The 20,401-nt window shown below is 47.8% G+C and overlaps 5 protein-coding genes across 5 annotated transcripts; 4 read left to right on the forward strand and 1 right to left on the reverse strand.

The window, feature by feature from the left end:
• Positions 1–5,940: 5,940 nt before the first annotated feature.
• On the forward strand, positions 5,941–6,634 carry Pdw03_7472 (Ribokinase; the record flags this gene model as incomplete). Its single annotated transcript, XM_066101666.1, has 2 exons — positions 5,941–6,208; positions 6,495–6,634. 2 exons carry the CDS (start codon positions 5,941–5,943, stop codon positions 6,632–6,634), a joined length of 408 nt encoding a protein of 135 aa, XP_065956749.1.
• A 2,007-nt stretch (positions 6,635–8,641) lies between these two features.
• Positions 8,642–9,711, forward strand: Pdw03_7473 (WD40/YVTN repeat-like-containing domain; the record flags this gene model as incomplete). The annotated part of the gene is made up of 2 exons (XM_014678367.2): positions 8,642–8,741; positions 8,801–9,711. 2 exons carry the CDS (start codon positions 8,642–8,644, stop codon positions 9,709–9,711), a joined length of 1,011 nt encoding a protein of 336 aa, XP_014533853.2.
• Positions 9,712–10,134: 423 nt separating this feature from the next.
• Positions 10,135–12,215, reverse strand: Pdw03_7474 (RNA polymerase III transcription factor subunit, putative; the record flags this gene model as incomplete). Its single annotated transcript, XM_014678366.1, has 5 exons — positions 10,135–11,359; positions 11,423–11,531; positions 11,582–11,659; positions 11,711–12,020; positions 12,075–12,215. 5 exons carry the CDS (start codon positions 12,213–12,215, stop codon positions 10,135–10,137), a joined length of 1,863 nt encoding a protein of 620 aa, XP_014533852.1.
• Positions 12,216–16,309: 4,094 nt separating this feature from the next.
• On the forward strand, positions 16,310–17,043 carry Pdw03_7475 (uncharacterized protein; the record flags this gene model as incomplete). The annotated part of the gene is made up of 5 exons (XM_066101667.1): positions 16,310–16,319; positions 16,370–16,373; positions 16,425–16,517; positions 16,636–16,750; positions 17,002–17,043. 5 exons carry the CDS (start codon positions 16,310–16,312, stop codon positions 17,041–17,043), a joined length of 264 nt encoding a protein of 87 aa, XP_065956750.1.
• A 112-nt stretch (positions 17,044–17,155) lies between these two features.
• Pdw03_7476 (Protein phosphatase regulatory subunit (Ssc1), putative) lies at positions 17,156–19,807 on the forward strand (the record flags this gene model as incomplete). The annotated part of the gene is made up of 7 exons (XM_014678365.2): positions 17,156–17,179; positions 17,317–17,664; positions 17,730–18,329; positions 18,385–18,738; positions 18,795–19,093; positions 19,145–19,481; positions 19,661–19,807. The coding sequence occupies 7 exons, from the start codon at positions 17,156–17,158 to the stop codon at positions 19,805–19,807; spliced, it is 2,109 nt and encodes a 702-aa protein (XP_014533851.2).
• Between the last annotated feature and the right edge of the window lie 594 nt (positions 19,808–20,401).

A 20,401-nucleotide genomic window follows, 5' to 3' on the forward strand; every position in this document is an offset into this window, starting at 1 on the left:
ATGCCTTTCACGGCTCTAAGCCTTGGTGACTAGCCTTGTCATTGTTGCTCTTGTCTGGTACAATTGGATATGCATGGCAAATCTCCAACAAGGTTCCACTGTTGATTGCTGGTATCATGATTTATTGTGGATGATTTGGTTTCTGCGGATCAACTCCTTACTATATATGGCCTCGATCCTTCCAACGCATGTTAGCGACGTAATCTATTGTCTTTTCAAGTGTCGTTTGGGATTTTCTAAGGGCTTAATTAATCCTTTTTGTAGACAGTCGCGGAAGTGTTTAACTTCCAGTCAAGTTATTTAAGGTTATACTGCAATCAAATCCCTCGTTGCTTCCTACGTTTCTTCCCTCTTGCCCAAATTTCTCTATCGCCTCCTACTACTACCTGCTCATGCTCATCCTCTACTCACTTCATCACAAGAGCGCATCTTTAGCTTCTCAAATTTCCAGCTCCCTTGGGTGGTCCCCTACTTGGCGCTCGAGTCTTATTTTCCGGCCTTTCTTCATCATAACTTAAACCCTCTGAAAAGTCTATCTCTAACTTTCGATATCGTTCTCTTCAAATTTCATCGCCTGCAAACAGTCAGACCTTTCACCCTTCTTTATAACCCTCTCTGCTATATTCAGCCGAGAAAAGTACATGAGCTGGACCCTCAACAAGGTCCTGCTGCCTGTCCGTGGCATAGCAATCTCATCTTATACTCCTTCACCCGTCCTGCCCGGAGATATACACGCCGAGCGGACATCGTGGTACAGCCCTGTGAACCGGAAGGGCAAGGACATAGGATGATGACGGGAAGTCCGGAATAAGTTGATCTCTCCCTCGGCGTTTTAGTTTTCTTGGAAGCCAAATTACCGGGCTAGGACCCAACAGGCATTTCACAGGCCAGCAAATATGTGAGTAAGCCCCCAAAGGAATCATTCTAGTGATGTACTAGGAAGCCAAGCCACGAGAGGAATTTCTCCACATACATCAAATCAACCTTACCATTAAAGATGGTATACGCGCTTGCGGGCGACGCTAGAGACTTTGGGCTCAAAAGACATCGTTACCGTTTTTTTCCAAATCTGAGTAGCAGTCGACTACGGAGATTCAAGAACAGGTCAAAAATTCTCTAGCTCATTCCAAATAAACAAACTGGGGTTACTTGATATTACTATGAGCTTCTGCCACAGATGGCAAACTGAATTGGGGCAGACCATGGGTCGGCTTAGAGGCCCGCCTTTTTTACATCACTTCTTCCCCTTCCCCTCTTTCCTCCATCACTTTAGAGCAACCATTTGCCAACCTAGGTACTGAATTATGGGATGGCCTGTGTCTTTCGATGGCATGCCAAGAAGCGTAGATTTTGATGGCGTACCAGGAACTGTGGTGGCCTTGCCGAGCACCGGCAACCCCGACTTGTTCCAAAGATAGGTGATTAAAACCCCCTACCGCAGCGCCCACGCTCTTCGCATCCCAAAAGGATAAAAAGTGGTATTGGTATTGTGCCAGAGCAATATGTTAGTTATCTAGTGTGGGATCAGCTGCCTGGAGGAAGCTGGGATATCAAGAATTTCTAGGCGCTCGCGCAGCAGTCTTGCAACGATATTCGTTTGAAGTCCAAGGCACTTGACATGGAAATATCCATGTGTCTACGGATGAAATGTTCAGCTAACCCTTGGCGGAAGTGTAAATTTAGCGATCGGCGTTAAGTCTCTCTCTCCATCGCCAGGTTAAATCATCTATGATTTTGAAGCCAGTATCATGTATTTCTACCCTCCAAATCAACCAGAATGCGAGAAGGTCAATTACCAGCAGAGCTCAGGAATTAAACAGACTCCACGGGTTGTACCATACCTGATTCGATCGATGCGCAAGATCTTTTCTGTGTGATGGCAAGATCCCAATGCTTCTTGCTAGCCATCTCGTTAGCTGCCTCGGATTTCGGCTCCGCTTAAATTATCGTTGGCTCAGGCGCAGCAAATCTGAATCCAAAGGGCTGTACACTCGTACACAAGGGTATTCAGCGAATCGGAAGGTTTGTACCTTGTGTGCGAGTTATTTTTTGCAGAAGGCAGACTTGTGCAAGTGTCGTCGAACTAAGGCACACGCTGATGTGGGGCCAGTAGCCCTGTTCCATGGATCTGACATAGGGTATAGTGGGTCTCAAACGAAGCTCAACAGCGATCCATGGCAGAGCTTTTTTTTTGGAACTTCTTGAATGTCTCGCTAGGTAATAGGCTTGATGAATCCGTGTTGGCAGTGAGCAGTGAGGCAAAATTCGAGTGAACTAGGAAGTAATGGTGGTGAATTGTAAGGCCAAGCCACCATGTATCCAGGATTGAAGGAATGTCCTCCTCAGGAGAGATAGAATTCAACATTTTGGCTTGTGTAGAAACGGAGCGACAGCTAGCAGATAAAATGCAGACAGCATAAAGAGTGGGTGGCACCTTCTTAAAAAGGAAGGATATAAATTTTTTGTTTGATGCAAACATCAAATATTGCATGGATGCTTTCATTTAACCTCTATTTGAATGACATCAGTCCTGTTCTTGCGGGTGATCGAGTCGTGATAGGAAGCTGTTTGGTTACGGGCTAACTGGCTTAACCCCAGGAGTACTAAAATCTCAAGAGAATTCCGTTCTGCGCCTCCTGTTCTTCTTATTTCTTGGTTGATTTTACAATTATCTCAATTTGTTTTTTTCTGACTATGGTTTGTTAGGCAAAGTACGTTAGATTGAAATTGAAGAATCAATTGATATACATCTAACCAATGTGTTTGAACTTAGTCATGTGTCGATCAAGTTTAACCATTGAGTAGGATTTTCTAATGAAGCCCCTTATAGCTCAGTTATCAAAAGGCTCCTGCTAATTATGGATGACCAGGTCATGATAGGGAGGTCAGTTGGGCTCGTGTATAATCTACAGGTTAGAGCCCACAAGTGCACTAAGCCTAGGGGGTTCATTTCTTTATTTTTTCGTACTACAAATATCTGAGATCTGAGTTCTTTGTCACATGGTGCTACCCTGAATGGTTCCTTTTTGCCTTGACTGTTTCTAGCTTCTTCACATAATCTATTTGTATCATTCTGTGGATCGAACCATTCTGCCCCTTTATGAACATCGCTTCTTCCAAGGTCCATTTGAGCTCTGTTCCTCTGATTCGTCGACCCTCCCCCACTAAGTGATTTTTCCCCTTGACCTGATCGGAACCTTATGGCTCCGCTCCTACACTGCATTTGGATCTTTTTCCAAGTATTTGACTGTTACTGAAAGCCTCTAGGATTATCTCTAATGAGTAATCTTCTCGCTAAAATGTTCTTCAGTCGTCATCATTCTCATTTCTCATTGAACGCTGTCAAACCCCCATTCTGCCATCCAAGCCAAAGAGCTGGGCTTGTTCACAATCTACCGCACTGCCCTCTCTGAGCCTCGATGATAAAGCAGCACCACCATTTCTTCGAGCGCTTTCGAGCTGAAACCCGGAATTACTCAAAGCCGAGAAGTTTTATAGGACTCGTTTTCTAGCCAGGACTTCTTTGTTTCCACCAAGGGTTGTGTCCTCTTTGCCATTGAGTCCACAGCTGTATTTCCTGGGATCCTTGATTTTGAAATTTGTAAAACAAATTATCTCAGCCACCTTGAACTGATGAGTACGAGTTTTACTTGGGGTAAGTTGATGCATGAGGTATTCATTGTGGAAACGACGTTGCAAATAGGCCAAATACGCTCGGTCCGCATTCAGTTTCTCAGAATGGAAGACTGGAAAAACGACAAGTTTCTTAGGAAAATCCAACAGATTTTCTATTTACACCGAGGGGATGTAATTTGACAGATACAAATACATCGGCAAGACATGATAGAAGTTCCTGAGACTGAAACAACAATTGTCACAGGTCATTTATGGTGAAGCTCATTTCTCAAATTCGGTGTTTTTTCTGTCTTTTCTATTATCTGTTTGTAAACCCAAGATAAGCAAACGTTTTGTATAAAAAAGGAAATTTAAAGATCGATACAAAATGAGCAACTTAAAGGACGTCACATGGCCGCATTAGTAGCCTACTAATCTGGTAATAATGACGGCAACTGTTCCCGCATAATGCATCTAATGATAGACTGCAGTACACTACTATTATGGTGAAGTAGGGTTTTCTGATCAATATCATCATTTGTTTTAAGAATTGTTGGTGTCACATAGTTGGGATGAAGTCGTGAGCTAGCCCCTATCCGTGCTAGTGTGTCCGCACGTGGTCCATCGACCTACCACCTGTCCACGGGTGGATCTACGATCCAAAGTCTAAACAAGTATAGAATATGATGGGGTGGAGCTACATCTCGACAATGTCACTCACTAACACCACTCCCTCCAATCACAAAATTTAAGCAATATTCAAAGCATAAGATGATTTTAGTAGATAAGAGTTCCGTGAAATAAGAATTTGATGGAAATATGAAATTAACTGACATAACTTAACGTAAAGCAACAATAAGATCCTATCAAATCACCTGAGAACCAATGTAAACCCCTGATGCCAACCTCCCGGCGTCCGAAAGCTCCAAAACGCCACTGTTCATGCTTCGAATGCTCAAAACCATCACTAAAGCGCAGTCTGGGGCAGCTAGAGCAAGTGATTAAAACTCCCCGCCTCAAACTTCGCAACACGACTGAAGGGAACCGGAGCGAGATTGACCTCTGTATTTGCCCTCCAGATTCTGATAAGAAGATGAACAGGAATTCTCATTACCTGGTTTGATTCAAAGAGCACGCAAGCCAGGGAAGTTTAAATCCTCAGACTATGCTATGCTATTAAGTGTTTGCTCCGTATTCAATTTCACATATGACCTACAATTCTTTACTTATATTGCTGGAGAGCTTGAGGATCCAGCCCTGTAGGTGTTGTCATTGATAGGGTCTTTTTTCCCGATCTCTCCCTTGGATCCATCGTGGTTTTTATAGAATTTCGAGTTCTATAAACGTGCGAGGATCAAGATTGTTCGCATGTGCTACTTTCATATTTCATATTTTTGAATTCACCCTTAGTTGATTTTTACCTGGATGTAAAAGATACATTGAAGTGCATGGGTCAAAGACAATGTCAAATTTGGCTGGAGCTAGATTTTTGTAGAACGCTATCAATCAATTACGCATGGAAATCAATTACGCATGGATTACAGGAGGAGACAGACCCGGTAGATCAATAAACTCGAGGCATTAAACTATGAAATCCAGATTGAGGAATGATTAATTGACGGGAGGCTGAGGGAGTTGATGGTTCTGCGGTTGCATCAGAGCTTAGCTGTCAGAGCTCTACTAACTTAGCCCGCCTACGCCCTAATATCCCATTGGTTTGATTCATGTTAAAAGGAGTAAGTGTTGTTGTTGAGTTTGACCGAGCAGTGATAGGGAGGTCGAATTGGGTTGTGAGCTAACTGGTTTGACCCTAGGAGTGACAGAACCTAAAAGGGATTTCGTTATACTTTTTCCGCCTCCTGCATTGCATGTTGTTTTACAGCTGTCTTTATTCATTTTCAATCTCACTTGAATGGGTGTAACTGATAGAAGGATTCAAAGTTGAGACTGATGTAATAACAAGTGTCTTAGAAAGTGGGAAGCCTGTTTAAATTTCCTCGAGGTATGTGTTGTCAAATTAGCAGTGGCTAAACGTTGTAGATCGGATCTACGGAACCGTGGCTGTCGGCCCCGCAAGTCCCATATCCGATCTGCCCGGCCAAAACGTCATTCCAATTCTCTTTCCACTTTCAACCCCTGTCTCTCTCAATCGCCTGACCAAAAGTTATGAACGGTCATTACTTGGTTGAATTGAAAAATCTGAGATCTTTGGGACCTATCTCGCCTCCCACCTAAACCACTCCAAGGCATGCAGATCTTCCCAGCCCGACCCAAAGCCACAACCAACCCCCGAGCTACGAAGCAAACTGGATCACACAACCAGCCATGGCACCTATCATCCAAGTAATTGGATGCCTTAATGCGGACAGGGTCTTAGCCACACCACGATTTCCAGACCCAGGCGAGACAATCACCTCCTCATCATACTTCACCAGCGCCGGCGGCAAGGGCGCCAACCAAGCCGTGGTATGCGGACGCATGTCCCGAGCCAAGCAAACAGGCACTAAGATCTCGAAAAGCGACGTTGTTTTTGAGATGATAGGCGCAGTGGGAGTTTTGGACGGGCACTTCTCCGCCCTGATCAAGTCGACCCGTCCAGAGTCAAAGTCATCGAGAACGCATACACGGGTGTGGCTGCGATTATCGTAGACTCGTCGGCTGGCGGTGAGAGCCGCACCCTCTACTCTCCCGGTGCAAATTAGCTGGCATGCAGCCTACTCCGGAGGTGCTGGGCATGGCGCTAGCGACGCCCGGACCGGACATCATTGTCATGCAAGGCGAGATCCCGGTCAACACGGTTATCGGCATCCTACGTGAGATCGCGTCTTACAAATCCAAGGCTTGCGTTGCTGGGAAACGTGGCATTTAGTGTGGTCCAGATGTCATGCTAAGCCCGGCACCTGCGTCCCCTGATGGTTTACCCGAGGATGTATACGCTGCTGTCGACTATTTGATCTTGAACGAGACGGAGGCTGAGCCGATGACTCCGCCTGCTGAACACCTGCTGAACACCTGCTGAGCAACTGCTTCGCACAGTGCCGGATGCAGAAGGTTTGAATGGCAAGGAGAAGGAGGTCGCTCAATACTTCCACAAATCGGGTGTGACTTAGATCCTTATTGTGTTCAGGGCGAAGAGTGTTTGGTACAGCGCTGCGGATGGCGGCTCGTCTGGACCCAGTGACAGAGTACTGCACTTCACCTATGACATTGCGGCCGCCCCTGTCTCCCGAGTCTTGGATACTACTGCCGCAGGTGATACATTTGTAGGTGCCTACACTGTCAGAGTGGCACGGTGGCGCGAGCAGCGTCGCGCGCAAGGCAAGGCTGAGCAGGATGTTGCGGACAATGAGAAGGCATACTGGCATAAAACTATCATGGACGAGGAGATGCATTTGGCTGCGTGTGCCTCGGCTCAGGCTGTGGAACGTCAGGGTGCCATGGACATCATTCCTTTTGATGATGAGATCTGAGGTATTTGGCACGGTGCGTCTGCGGCCATGCACAATACTGCTTCCTGCGAGGCTACGGAATATATGATCTACCCCGGTCGGAATTTCCCGCCCGTCGTAAAACGCCGATGCGATTTCATGTCGATGGCACAAAGGATAGGCTCTCGGGACTCGCGAGGATTGCAACAAAGATCCATCTGCGGAGGAAATTTTTCCGACCCCACGAGGAAAAGGGGGCACAGGTGCCATCAAACCTAGGAATCCCTGGCGATTTACGGAGGACTCCGTAATATCCCAATATCCCTAAAATTAATAACCCACCATCATTCTACGCCTTGAAACAGTCTTCAGGGGCAAATTCCTGCTTGCACCACCTGGATAGCTAGCTCGGAGTACATTCCCCAGCCTTGAGTGTGCGACACCCTTCAGACACCTCCATCCCTTCCCCTGAATTGAAATTTCGTACTCTGTACCCTGCTCCATATTCACCTCAAACCCCAGCAGCCCCTGATCGGCCTCTATGTCCATGGTGTCATCCGGTAACCAAAGTCCGGATGGGGCAAAGCCAATGGAGAGAGATGCATCGGCAGAGTTTTATTAAAGATTTCATGCAACGGGGTTTTGGTGCAATTGCAGAGGTTGTTCGCCGCGAATGAGCGCACATTGCACAAGGAAGAAACGTGAACGCGAAGTCGCGCGTGAAGGAACGTGCAAGACGTGGAGCATGTATTTGGTACCTCCGTGATGTATGCGCTAGTTAAGTGGATGCCAAGTACCGGGTACTTAGGCTAATGACCGACGCGTCCAAGGGATACGCGATAGGCAGTGCTCAGAGAGGGGAATAGTCCTTTTGACCTTTCTGAGCTTTCTGACCTTTCGGGTGCTGGTAATGATATACTGTGGGCTATTCTAGACAAAATTCGGAAGAATTAATTGTCTATAACCTCGACAATGGCACTAGAGTAATATACCACGGAGTACTCCATACTCCATACTGTATACACTGTATACAGTGTACGGAAAAGCGCGTAGTGATCTGCATAATACCATCGTTTCCACACGAGACATCGAAGAATGAAAGTCAATTGGATTGTGCTGGGACACATACGCCACTTTTCGAATCGGCCGTGAACGCGACGCGCTTTATGGAGCAATGCAGTCCTTGAAATAGTTTTCCTTCGCCCTCCATCCTCCATTTGCAACTCCTTATATCCTCTGCTCCTTGCCTCTGAATCCTCTAATCCTAACCTTTTTAAAACATCACGTCCAAACTTATTTATATCTACGGACTACCTCATCACTACATACCTCTTTACCCCCGAATTATCCCTTCTCTCTACGGTGTCGTCGGCCATATCCTATCCATTTCTTTAATTATCCGAATTTCATCCGACCAACTCCTATCATTCCATCATTTGCTATCTTTTTGATTCACCTGTGCACAATTCCCCCTCTTTCTCGTTGAATCGTGCGATCGGCCTGTCGGGTGCCTATTGTAGACCGCCAATCCTCCAGCTCCTCCCCCCCACTTAGCGCTGACCAAATCAAAACATTCCCACTTCCCTTCTTCCTTCACCATGGCCACTCTCACGATGACTCCTACTCGTCGGCCTTTAGGCTGTTTGGACACGATGCCATTGATGCGCTCAAAACTTAATCGTCAGAACCAGCTAAATGGTACGGGATGACCGATGTTTTGATCTTCCCAACATGACTTAGCTTACAATCCCAACCAGGTGCCTTGTCCATGAAGTCTACCTCCATGAAGAGCTCCATCTTTGTTGATGCCGATTCTGAGAATATCAACCCCGCTCGCTTCTCCTCAAAACGTAAGCGAACCGTTGAGGATGACGAAGATCAAAGTGTGTCCAAGCCCATCAAAACATCCCGCATGGCTCTTTCCACCCGCATCAACATCTCCCCTCGTCTCTTGACCCCCTCGAAGATCTCCTCGATTACAACTCCCAAATCAGCGCCCATCCTCAAGCCCGCTGGTCGCTCCCCATCACCCAAGTCGAGCAAGTCAGCCACTCGTCGTTCGCTTATCGCCAAGCCCCGTTCAGAGCACCACAGTAAGCGCGGCGTTGCTCGTCCCTTCTCTCTTGCCTCTGTCCTCGCCCATTCTACAACTCCCAAGCCTGCGCCTGCGCCCAAGGCCCCAGCGTCATGGTGCTTTGAGATTCACGAAGACACCGAGCAGGAGGAAATGACCAACCTGATGCAACACTCTACTACTGTCCTAGACATCAGTGATGATGAGGGAAAGTCTGACCCACGCACCCGTGGAAAGGAGAACATTCCCCCTCATGAGCTGGGCGTTGAAGTCCCCCGGACTCGCCAGTCCGCTGCAACTATTCCTGCCGCTCGCAAGTTGCCGAAGATTGATGAGCCCCGTGCTCCGTTGGGTGAGCTCAACGCTGCTGAATACTATGCCGAGGACTGCAATGCGTTCTCGTATACCGTCGTATATGATAAAGAAGAGCACGCGCCCGAGTTTAAGAAGCCTTCTTCGCCCTTGTCACAAAGCCAGGAAGCCCATGTAGCTACTCCCATCGACTCAATTTCGGATGTTGTTGCCCTTGGGGCTGCTGAAACCCAGCACCAAAATCACAAGGACTCAGTTGACAACACTAAATCTGCTCTTTGATCTGCCTTCCCGTCATCCCTTTCATCTGCATCTGCACCCGGTTTAGTGGCGCTGTTCGTTGGCCTGGGTTCGGCCCAAATACCCCTACCGAATTGCTTATTTTGTTTTGGCGGTTTCTGTTCGGTCCTCGGCGTTTGTTTATTTGTGGACACTGGTTGTTCAGCCTATTAGGCGTTTTGGTATAACGTTCGCTACGAATTCTGTATCTTTCTTTGCTTCACTGTTGAGACCACTTGGGTTGAAATCCATTATTGCGCCTAATTGATGAGTTATTGTATCTTTTTATGTCTGACGCTTCACGATATATTCCAAGTCTACCGATGGCTTTAGCAACGATCAAAATGATCCTTTTGATGACCATTTTGGGCTCCAAGTGCCATTTTCTCAGACGTGGCCGATCCACAAGTAATCTAGTAGTCCCCGTTACTCGTCCTCGTCTTCGTCCATATCATCACTATCATCCCCATCCCCGTCATCCTCGTCGTCGTCATCAGCTTCATCAGCTTCATCCGCATCCCTCGCCGCAGCAGCATCCGCAACCTGAGCAGCTAACATCTCTCTCCGCTGAATTTCCTCCTCCTCACCCTCACTCTCCTCATCCCCCTTCTCGGGCTCAGGCTCAGGCTCCGGTTCTGGCTCAACCCCCTTCCCCTTCAAAGCTTGCTTTCCCTTCACCTTGCCCCTCCCCTCCCCAGCCTCCTTCCTCACCAACCCAGCGTTAGCAGACAAATTCCTCCAGACCGGCGAGCCACGAATAACCGCCCGAACCTCTGTAGCAAGACTAATCTCCTTTTGGGTGGCAACGTCAGGATCAAGCGTGAAAAGCGGGAAATCAGCCTCAGACCGCGCGTGCGCAGGAAGCCGCAAGATCTTCGTATAATCCGCATCAATAGGTTCCCGCCCTTCCATCAACGCCTGGATCTTATGGCGCATAACCGTCTTCGCCTTCGCAAGCGTGCCATTCCCAAACCACCCATCAGTAACAATGTCGCACTCGCTGCGCAGGAATCCAGGTCCTGCCTCGGGAGGATATAACTCTGCCCGCAGCTGCGCGTCCTGAATCTCACCGACCATCCAGATCCGTCCGTCTTGTGCAAAGGGTTGCTTTCCGGTAAAGATGTGGCCCGTTGACGGCCCGCTGGCGTTTTCGTCTTCGCCTACGCGCTGGTCGCTTGGTCGGGGAACGTTGTGGCGTCGGCCGCCGCCGCCGTCGCGTGCGAGTTCCGCTTCCCGTGCCAGGAGGCGGAACATGAAGGTTTGATAGTGTCGGTACTCTGGTGAGGTGCGTGGGTCGACGCCCAGTTTGATGATTGCGTCACGCCATGGTCCAGATCGGAAGATGTAGCCCACGTATGGAATTGCGTGCCGCAGGTTCAGACGTTCTTCGTCCGTTGTGAGGTTGTTGCGGAGTCCTCGACGTGTCCAGGCGGGCTGTTTTTCGTACAGAGCATTTAGTGTCGCGATTGTGCGGAGCATGCCTGCGTCCAGTGCGCTTATTGGGAGCATGTCTGGACGTGGCTCGGATGGAACTTTGGGTATATCGTAGGGGACTAGGTGGGTTAGAACTTTGTTGGCGGTTTGTGTGTTCACGGTTTCTAGTTTGCCGGAGCGGCCGATTGCCTGTTTCACCGTTGGGTTTTGTCGGTAGCTGGGAGACAGAGGTTAGTGGTCTCCTGGTGTTGGCCTAGTGTTTGGACGTGATGGCTCTTACATGTAGTGGAATGGGACATCCCCGTGGCTGAATGATGGCGGTGGGATGAGATCTGCATTCCCGGAAGCGCCTTTGGTCATGTCGATGTCGAATTGCTTCATCTTGTCGACTGTGGGTTGTTAGCGACGTTTCGGGGGCATTCACGTCAAGCGGACTCACAGTCAAAGGGAAGAATCTGGTCTCGGAATCGATTCGTAAAGGTACTCGCCGTGGTTGAGTAAACGAAATCAGGAATTCCTGATTTCAGATGTTAAAGATAGCAAATAGGTACCAAAGTGGTGGGCTTACCTCGGAACACATGTGTGCGTTCAACCCTTCCAACTGGCTCAATCTGATACTTGGAAGGGTTGTCACTCAGACTGCGCAAGAGATCCTTCGCGGTCCGTCGTGGGGGCGGCCCGGATGTATTCGACTCTGGTACGTTTGCGAAAGGCTCATTGGAGCCTCTCTTGCGCCTTCTTCCTGTCCTCTTGGGCACAGTTACTTTGAGCAGGACATTGTTCGATTGCATACTCGTTGACTGGACCGATCGAGCCATGGCATCTTCTGGCCGCAATACCAGATTAGCTAGTGTGCCTTCTTGGGCTGGGTTCAGGATCTGGATTGCATTAGCATCAATTTAACAATATTTCAGAGGGGCTACCATTCTCACTGTTTTAATTCCGGCATTGCCTTGTAACGTGTCAATCGCTTTGTCGACATTGCGGACCACGGCCGGGTGCTCAACACTGACAAGGCGACGGGATGGCACCATGTAGAAGGGAGCAGTTCTGGGCCCCCGTTTATCATCCATAATGATTGATTTTGGATCAGACTCGTGGGTCATGTAGTTGTAAATATTATTCGCGCCAGCTGTGAGTCTCAATTGATATTGGTTGCGGTTGCTTTTGGCTTGCTCTTGGGTGGGATCGCGCAAATGCGACCAAAGGCAACGCTACCACTTTCCTCCGGTACTCTCAGCGCTATTCACTTATCTGGATTTGTTTCTGTGTATTCCTTCAACTCCGGCACAATTCAAGGCTCCTAGCGATATCTCTCAGGTTTAAGGAAAAGAATCAAGTCTACATTCCACAAGCGGTTAGTGCGCCGGCAAGTTTCGCTGACTCATCGCGACAAAGGCCGCTGCGGTGCCTGCAAGTAACTAGAGTTGTCCCTAACGGATATTAGGGCCTTTTATATATACCGCTGCAATGACAAATAGACGTTCTGTTTGTCCTTATGATCTTTTGGCCTAGCGGTCAAATGGTCTTATGCAATCCATCAGGAGTAGCGGCCTGATTTGTCTTCGGGATTACACTACCCACAAGACCAAGCACGTTTTGAAGAAACACTTCAAGAGGGGGTATTGAACTGGCATTTGAGAGACCTGATATGGTTCGATCAGAAGTTATATGTCCACTGAAGCAGACACGCTGCCCCCCTGGAGCCCTGGGCCATGGAGACCTCCTCCCTCTCGCGCTGCCATGTACACTCAGCCCCTTCCTTCGACTTTTGCCATGTTGGATTCTTTCACCTGTTCCTCTTCCCCTTCGAGCTTTCGATTCTACTGTTGAAGATTCCCATTCGCCATACGTGAGACACAACATCTAGGTATTAGTACAAGACTTGGCCATACTCACCCAGCCTTGGACAGTCTATATAGATGATAAGCCCATAGCCGTGAATTAGCTTACTCTGCTGAGCAAGGGCCATCCGACGGTATGTTGCCCAGAACTTGACCGGCCAGATCTTGGTCTATAAAAATCGGACATTGTCCAGCAACTGAAGGATGGATAAGATGAAGAGTTTGTTTCAGGAAGCATGGGGACATTGAGGGTGCATTTTTGCCACAGTGTATCCTGCCATTGCGCTCTGTTCTTGATTCGACCAAAGACTAACTTCCATGGAGGCTACCACTGGTTCCCCCATAAAGTTACGTGATGGGGGTCTCGATCGCCTACTATAGCGCCAATCTCTAAACAACAGGATTCTATCCTTTGGCAAATTGATGGTCAACGATCTCGGCCGTCGGGCTGCCTGCTACCACTGCTGTTGAAAGCTCAGGTACGCAGAAAGCTGCTAATCTTTATTACACCTACGCTGTAGAAAATTCAGCTATCGGTGCTAGTGACAAAAGCGAGAAAAACAGTGCTGCAGCAAACACTCCCCTGGGCTTGAAGAGAATTTTAGTAGCTGCACTGCCACTGGTCCTAATGTTATCACAATAAGATTGTGAGAATTTGGATGAAACTCGACGAGGTACTATGTACATCTGTAATCATAGGCGGCTCAAGAAGCTTACAGCTAGTGTAGACACAAATCCTCGCATGATGTCCTGCGACGCTCCTTGGAGGGCTTTGAAATGAAATGAAGAACACATGAATTGTGACACTAATCGCTGCTTTCTCCATCGATCTCTGTCCTTTTGCCACATGTGTTTGTCATTTGTCCCAGCATGCTATGATCTGCATCGGAAAATATATGAGTTGAATTACAGTCCAAGTCAAAATTACCAAAAAAACTTTATGGACTGGTAGATTTCTTAAGACCGGTATATATCTTAAATATCAGCTCCATCTCCCCCTATGTATGCAATTTCCATACCCCAATATCCTACTACAGGTCCGCAATTTGCCTTCATGTCTTTTGTCTCTTCTCTGAGGCTTCTACATTGCTCTCCTGACCCCTGTCTTCATCATTGTCTCCTTTAAATGATACCACCCTAACGCGATCATGAGGTCCTACAATTTACTCATAAAACTTGCGTTTTGGCTTCTGGGTATTGCCACCTCTTCTATTGTCCAAGTTACGAAACGGCAAAGATGAAGAAACTTCGTGCTTTATGGAGTCGAGGGTTCTAAATGATACCATGAACAGACTTACCTGCTAGAAAACAATTCATTTAAGATGCTATGCAACGGCTCTGAAACAACCGCAGAACCAGGCGGGAAACATCAAAGAGGTCCTGCTCAACAGCCGCCTCGCCAGGAAACCTGAAAAATCAAAACAAAAATCAAGAGCGAACCGTGAGCATAGCCATGTGAAATGATCACTAAAGCCCACCGCAAAGGGTGAGGCAAAGCAACCCAATCGATTCAAAGCACTGGAATCTCCAGAGGAAATTTGTCTTTGGCATATTTGATGTCGGCAGAAGTGAGCACGGAGTCCGGCCCACGGGCAATCTCTTCAAAGTTGGCCTTGACAGCTTGATAGAAGGCACAAATCGCGGCGGCTTAACTGATAGATGCCTCCTTACCTGTACGAAGGCAGACATGCTCTGTAGCTCGGACAGCATACTTATGATACATCTGCCTGGTCGACTGGGAACTGGCACGGGCTGTATATTCTCTAGCTCTGCACTACATAAAATAGCCACCCTTGGCATTCTGTTCAAAAATTAGCAAGTACTCACAGATGTAGGGCGTATTGGAAAAAAAATACCACCTCGGAGACAATGCCTGTGAGAATGTGAGCCTTGCGGTATGTCTCGACCAGGTGATCAAAGGGAGTACGGAGGTTACAGACTGCGTCACGGAGTTCCTCGTATACATTCTCCTTGACATTCCAACAATTTTTCCGCGAATTGGATCAAGACCATCAGCTCGAAAGCGTGTCCCTTCAAACCCTGCAGGATCTGCGAAAGGTCCCAATCGTTGTGAGCGTAGGAAAGAAGGAATTCAAAAATCGTCAAAACTTGCCCAATCACAAAGGTCCTCGATATTTTTGCAATCAATGCACCTGTGCGGCGAAATAACGTCGATTGTGAACATCACGCCAAAGGGCTCGCCATGATTCCAATGGCCGACTTTGTAGCGAAGACACTGCAAATGCCAATAGCTGGTCAGGTACCTAGTTCCGCAACACAACTCGCATGTGGAATTCCATTCATCTGAAGGTAGCGTGCCTAGATTTTGACAAGCGATCCAGGGTATGATGACATCCGCCGTGGTGGAAGTTAGGACTGCTTTGAGGTATGTTTCAAAGATTGTGAGCACGAAGAAGGGAAGTTAGAGCTAGTGCATACGCAATGGTCAGTTGGTAAAGAAACTTGAGGTATTGAAAAACGTGGCGAGGATTGCGAGAGAGGATGACTGACTAGGCTTGATTTAGAGCAGATTGTCTTCTTTAGAGCCCTGTTTATCTGTTTCGGTCGTGGTAGTGTGATGAAAAGAATTATAGCCCCTGTGCAAAGGTTGTATCTTATACTTACTGTGTAGCTGTTCACACCCTCGTGAGGTCTTTGTGAATTTTCTAATGATGGTACAAATTGGAATGTGTGCTCTTGTCTTGAGAAGACATTTCCCCTTTGATTTTGATGTAAAGACGTCAAATATACCTTAATAGAAGCTATAGAAAAAACCCCCAAAAAGCAAAAGGAAATCTCGAGGTAAAGTCCACTGTAATTGAATTAATCACAGTAGAGATTCAAGTCATTTAAATGAAATATATATTTTTCAACGTCTTCAAACGACTTTCCACTGAAATATCGATATGGTCTCAGCAGTCATAGCTCGCATATCAGATGTCACAAAATTGGCCAGCCCAAGTATTGAAACGTTTTCAAGTAGAGATTTCCTGTTGAGTTCAACTTTGATGCCTCGCACAGTTTAGCCTGGCATGTTGTAATCTGATGTGGGCTAAAGAACAAGGACCTCTTTAAAAAGATCTCCACTTCCAAAACCTGCTTTGCTTGACTCGAAGATAAATGTAGTGGACTGCATCACCACCTATTCAGACTGAGCCCAACACCTTCGATCCCAAAGTGTCCCAAGTGCAGTGACGTTGTTATGTCTGTGCCTGAAATTCGAGTCCCCTGGGAGGCACGTGCGACATGACATAAGCAGAATTTGAAACAAGCGGGAAAAAGCATACGAAAGTTGTGTTGGGACAAGACGAGAGGAGATCATTATGTTATCGAGTTAACGCATTCGCTCAAACTGAAGTATAAAGAGATCTAAGTCACTTAAGAAACGTACAGTCCATATAGAACTTGGTCGTGGTCCCCCTCTCATCACCATTTCAGCCAGGAGAACCAGCCCGCCTTTCCCTACACCTCAACAACAATCATCCACTTCCCTCCCTCCTCTCCACAACTCGACGCCATCATCTTTATCTGGTCTCTTATACATCGGCAAATTTGTCTCTTGCTAGTCAAATCGTGATTTACGTGCTTTCGCAGTGGGCTGCGACCTGAGTGCCTATCCCTCTGGTGCTTCCAAACCCCCCACTCCCAGCCTGCCACTTAGCGACACGGAGATCCTCCAGCGCCGACCAAGCTTGCCCAATAACCCCTGCTCTCAAGCAGTTTCCCACTCGATCTGTCAATTGCTTAACCCAAATTTTACTGAGGTACGTTTAATCGGACACCCGTCTCCCATTGCCTGTAGTGGGTGGCCCTTTCTTCCTAGCATCATCGTCTTGCTCCGTGCGCGTGCTGTGACTGCACATTGTTTGAGGCACCTGATACTATTGCCATTGAAACTCAGCTTCTCCTCTATGCATTGATAGCACTTGATACCCGCTTCTCAGAACTGTTTCTCTTCGCAATAACCGTCTTGCCTGATGTGTGACTCGGACCGCTTATAAGATTCTCCTATTAGGTCGATCCAAACACATCCCCCCCCCCCTCGTGGCTTTGCTGAGCGGCTATCTCCGTCGGCCCTCTCGATTCACTCCGGCTAGAGTGTGGCGCCTGGCTGCACTGGTACCAAGAAACCTAGCCGAGTACATGTGGCCATCTACAAAGTCATCAAAATGAAGGGTTTCAGACAGAGAGTGGTAAGTTACCCGCGTATCCTGTCCAAGTGCACCTCACCGCACTATCACTTCTGCCCATCCATCCCCTTCTTCGCTTTGAAGGTGGTGCTATCTTTATAATTTCGCAAATCATCTAACTTTTTATGCCTGGCCTTTAGCACGACCAGTTGTCGCGGGCGAAAGACAACAAGTCCTCGAAAAAGAAAGACTCCAACTCCTCACAGAATCAGTCCCTCGGCATATCCAACACACAGCAGTCTACTTCCCCCAACCAAGGGACACCCACCTCCTCCACAACCTCTCTCAGTGACCCGCGAAACAAATCGCCGGACAATGCTTCACCCGCCGGAACCCCTTCCGCGGGCGCACCTCACCCTGGCACCTCGGTTCAACACTATATACCCAAACCGGGCGCCGGGGGACAGCCTTTAAGCAATGGACCATCAACTCCGAATAGGCAGGGCCAGCAGGCGGCTCCCAGTGTCATCATTAGCCCAAGTGCACCGGTAAGCCCAGTTGTTGTTGTACACTTTGGTGACTGATTGTATTTGCTAACGATTTGATTTCATAGCATGTGCCCCCTCCTGGCGCTGCCGAAACGATGCCCGGAGATCTTGCACCGCCGAGGAAGTCTAATGTCTTCGACCGGCTACAGACAACCCCAAAGGATATGTCGGAGGGTATCCGAACTCCCAAACGCCAACATTCATCGCGATTCGATATCTCCGATCAGCGTCAGAGAGAATTGGAGAAGTTGCCTGGATTCCACGAAGTGCCTCCCAATCGCCGCCAGGATTTGTTCATGCAAAAGATCGACCAATGTAATATCATCTTCGATTTCAATGACCCGACGGCCGATATGAAGCCCAAGGAGATCAAGAGGCTGGCGCTGCACGAACTCTTAGATTATGTTGCCAACAACCGGTCCGTCATCACAGAGCCCATGTACCCCCGCGTGGTGGAGATGTTCGCCAAGAACCTGTTCCGTCCTATTCCTCCGCCTATGACGCTCCAGGGCGAAGCATTTGACCCGGAAGAGGACGAACCCGTCTTGGAAGTCGCTTGGCCTCATATTCAGGTCGTGTATGAATTCTTCTTGAGATTCATTGAAAGCCAGGATTTCAATACGAACATCGCGAAGGGTTATATCGACCATCAGTTTGTGCTATCGGTAAGTCTCCTGATGCTTGATTTCCATCTTCAGTGCAAGCTAACACTACATCTAGTTGTTGGACCTCTTTGACTCGGAAGATCCCCGGGAGCGTGACTTCCTCAAAACGACTTTGCATCGCATCTATGGAAAGTTCTTGAATTTACGCTCATACATTCGCCGATCCATCAACAACGTATTCTTCCAGTTCATGTACGAGACAGAACGCCATAATGGAATCGCTGAATTGCTCGAGATTCTGGGCTCCATTATCAATGGGTTTGCTTTGCCGCTGAAGGAGGAACACAAGCTTTTCTTGACCAGAGTGCTCCTGCCCATGCACAAGGTGAAGAGTCTCAGCATGTACCATCCGCAACTGGCTTACTGCATTGTGCAATTTTTGGAGAAAGACTCCTCATTGACTGAAGATGTAACCTCTCCCTGATCTTTCCTCCATCTACCTTGAGTACTAACCGCACTGTATAGGTTGTCCTTGGCTTACTGCGCTTCTGGCCCAAAACCAACAGCATCAAGGAAGTTATGTTCCTGAATGAAGTGGAAGACATTTTCGAGGTAATGGACCCGGGCGAATTCGCCAAAGTCCAGGAGCCTCTGTTCAATCAGTTGGCCAAGTCTGTTGCCAGCCCCCATTTCCAGGTCGCCGAACGTGCTTTGTACTTCTGGAACAACGAGTACTTCTGTAATCTTGTGAGCGACAATGTGGAGACAATTCTCCCGCTAATGTTTGCGCCGCTTTATGAGAACTCAAAGGGACACTGGAACCGGTGAGTTTGATTTGAATTTGTTTCTTTGACATGAGCTGACTCTTCATCCAGAACAATCCACAGCATGGTTTACAATGCCATGAAGATGTTCATGGAGATCAACCCGCAACTCTTCGATGAATGTTCTCACGATTACACGGAGCAACAGAACAACGCAGACCAACGCGAAAAGTCTCGTACAGACCGGTGGGACGTGATTGAACAACAGGCCAAAGACCGGAAGAATGGCATTCCTCCACCACCACCTCCCGTTTTTGACGTGCCGGAGCCGATCGATGAGGTAGAGGCCATGACCCAAGAAAACCAAAAGCGGTTGAATTCGTTGAAGTTGCAAGAGGATCCCGATCTTTCCAAGGAACGGCCTAGCCGGGAAGGCACCCCTAATTCGGTAAGTCCAGTGCATCTCTGATCTGTGCTGCTTTGCTGCCCAGATACGTGCATTCCTATGCGAACTACCTCTTTTTCTTGTTTGGCCCTATCGTTCTCGTACTTGTCTTTTGCTAAGAGACCACGTCCGCCCATGTACAGCCAGCGTGATTCTAACGTGAAAACGTCCGTTTGCTTCAGACACGACGCCGAGGTTCGATTCGCAACACTGGCCGGCGGCGACAGAGCGGAAATGGTGGCGAGATTCGCTCGCGACGACGATCGGTCGGCAGTGGTACCAGTGCAACTAATGTACAAATCTTGCATCGAAGCAATTCTACCAAATAACGTATCGGAGGAGGTGGACCGCTGATGGACCTGTGATTTCTCGTTTTTTTTTATTTTCTCTTGCGATGGCATAGCGACGATGGGGCAACGATATTTTTGTCTTTTGATTTTCGGCGGTACTCGCCCGGACTGATGCCCTCAACCTGTGCCCCCCTGCCTTTGATTTGTCTTCCCATTTTCTTCCCTTTTCTTTTGTGTACATGGATTTTCTCTTTCTTTTTTTCTCGAAACTTTCCCTTTCGCGACGGGCTTCCCTCAAAAATTTGAGTTGGAACCAGTCTTAGAACCGTGTTCGGGTATGGAAAACGGGTGCGAATGGCGTTTCATCCATTGACCACTATGTCGGTGGCTGTCCATGTGTTGTTTTCTTGTTGTTTCTCTTCTACTATTTTAGACCAGTTCTAAGATATGATTTTGCCTTGGAGTCTAATGCTTGGGGTACTTGTAGAGCAGCTTAGACGACGAAGTAGTATTTGATGATTGTAAACATCGTTGTACATGCAAAGGACAATTTAAACAAGGACCCGGGATTGTCCGAAGGTGCAAATCGTAAAATTATCAAACGAACAGTGTTGAAAACTAGATGCCAAAAGA

Source organism: Penicillium digitatum, chromosome 2, assembly GCF_016767815.1.
Source record: "Penicillium digitatum chromosome 2, complete sequence".
In the NCBI taxonomy this organism is placed as follows: domain Eukaryota; kingdom Fungi; phylum Ascomycota; class Eurotiomycetes; order Eurotiales; family Aspergillaceae; genus Penicillium; species Penicillium digitatum.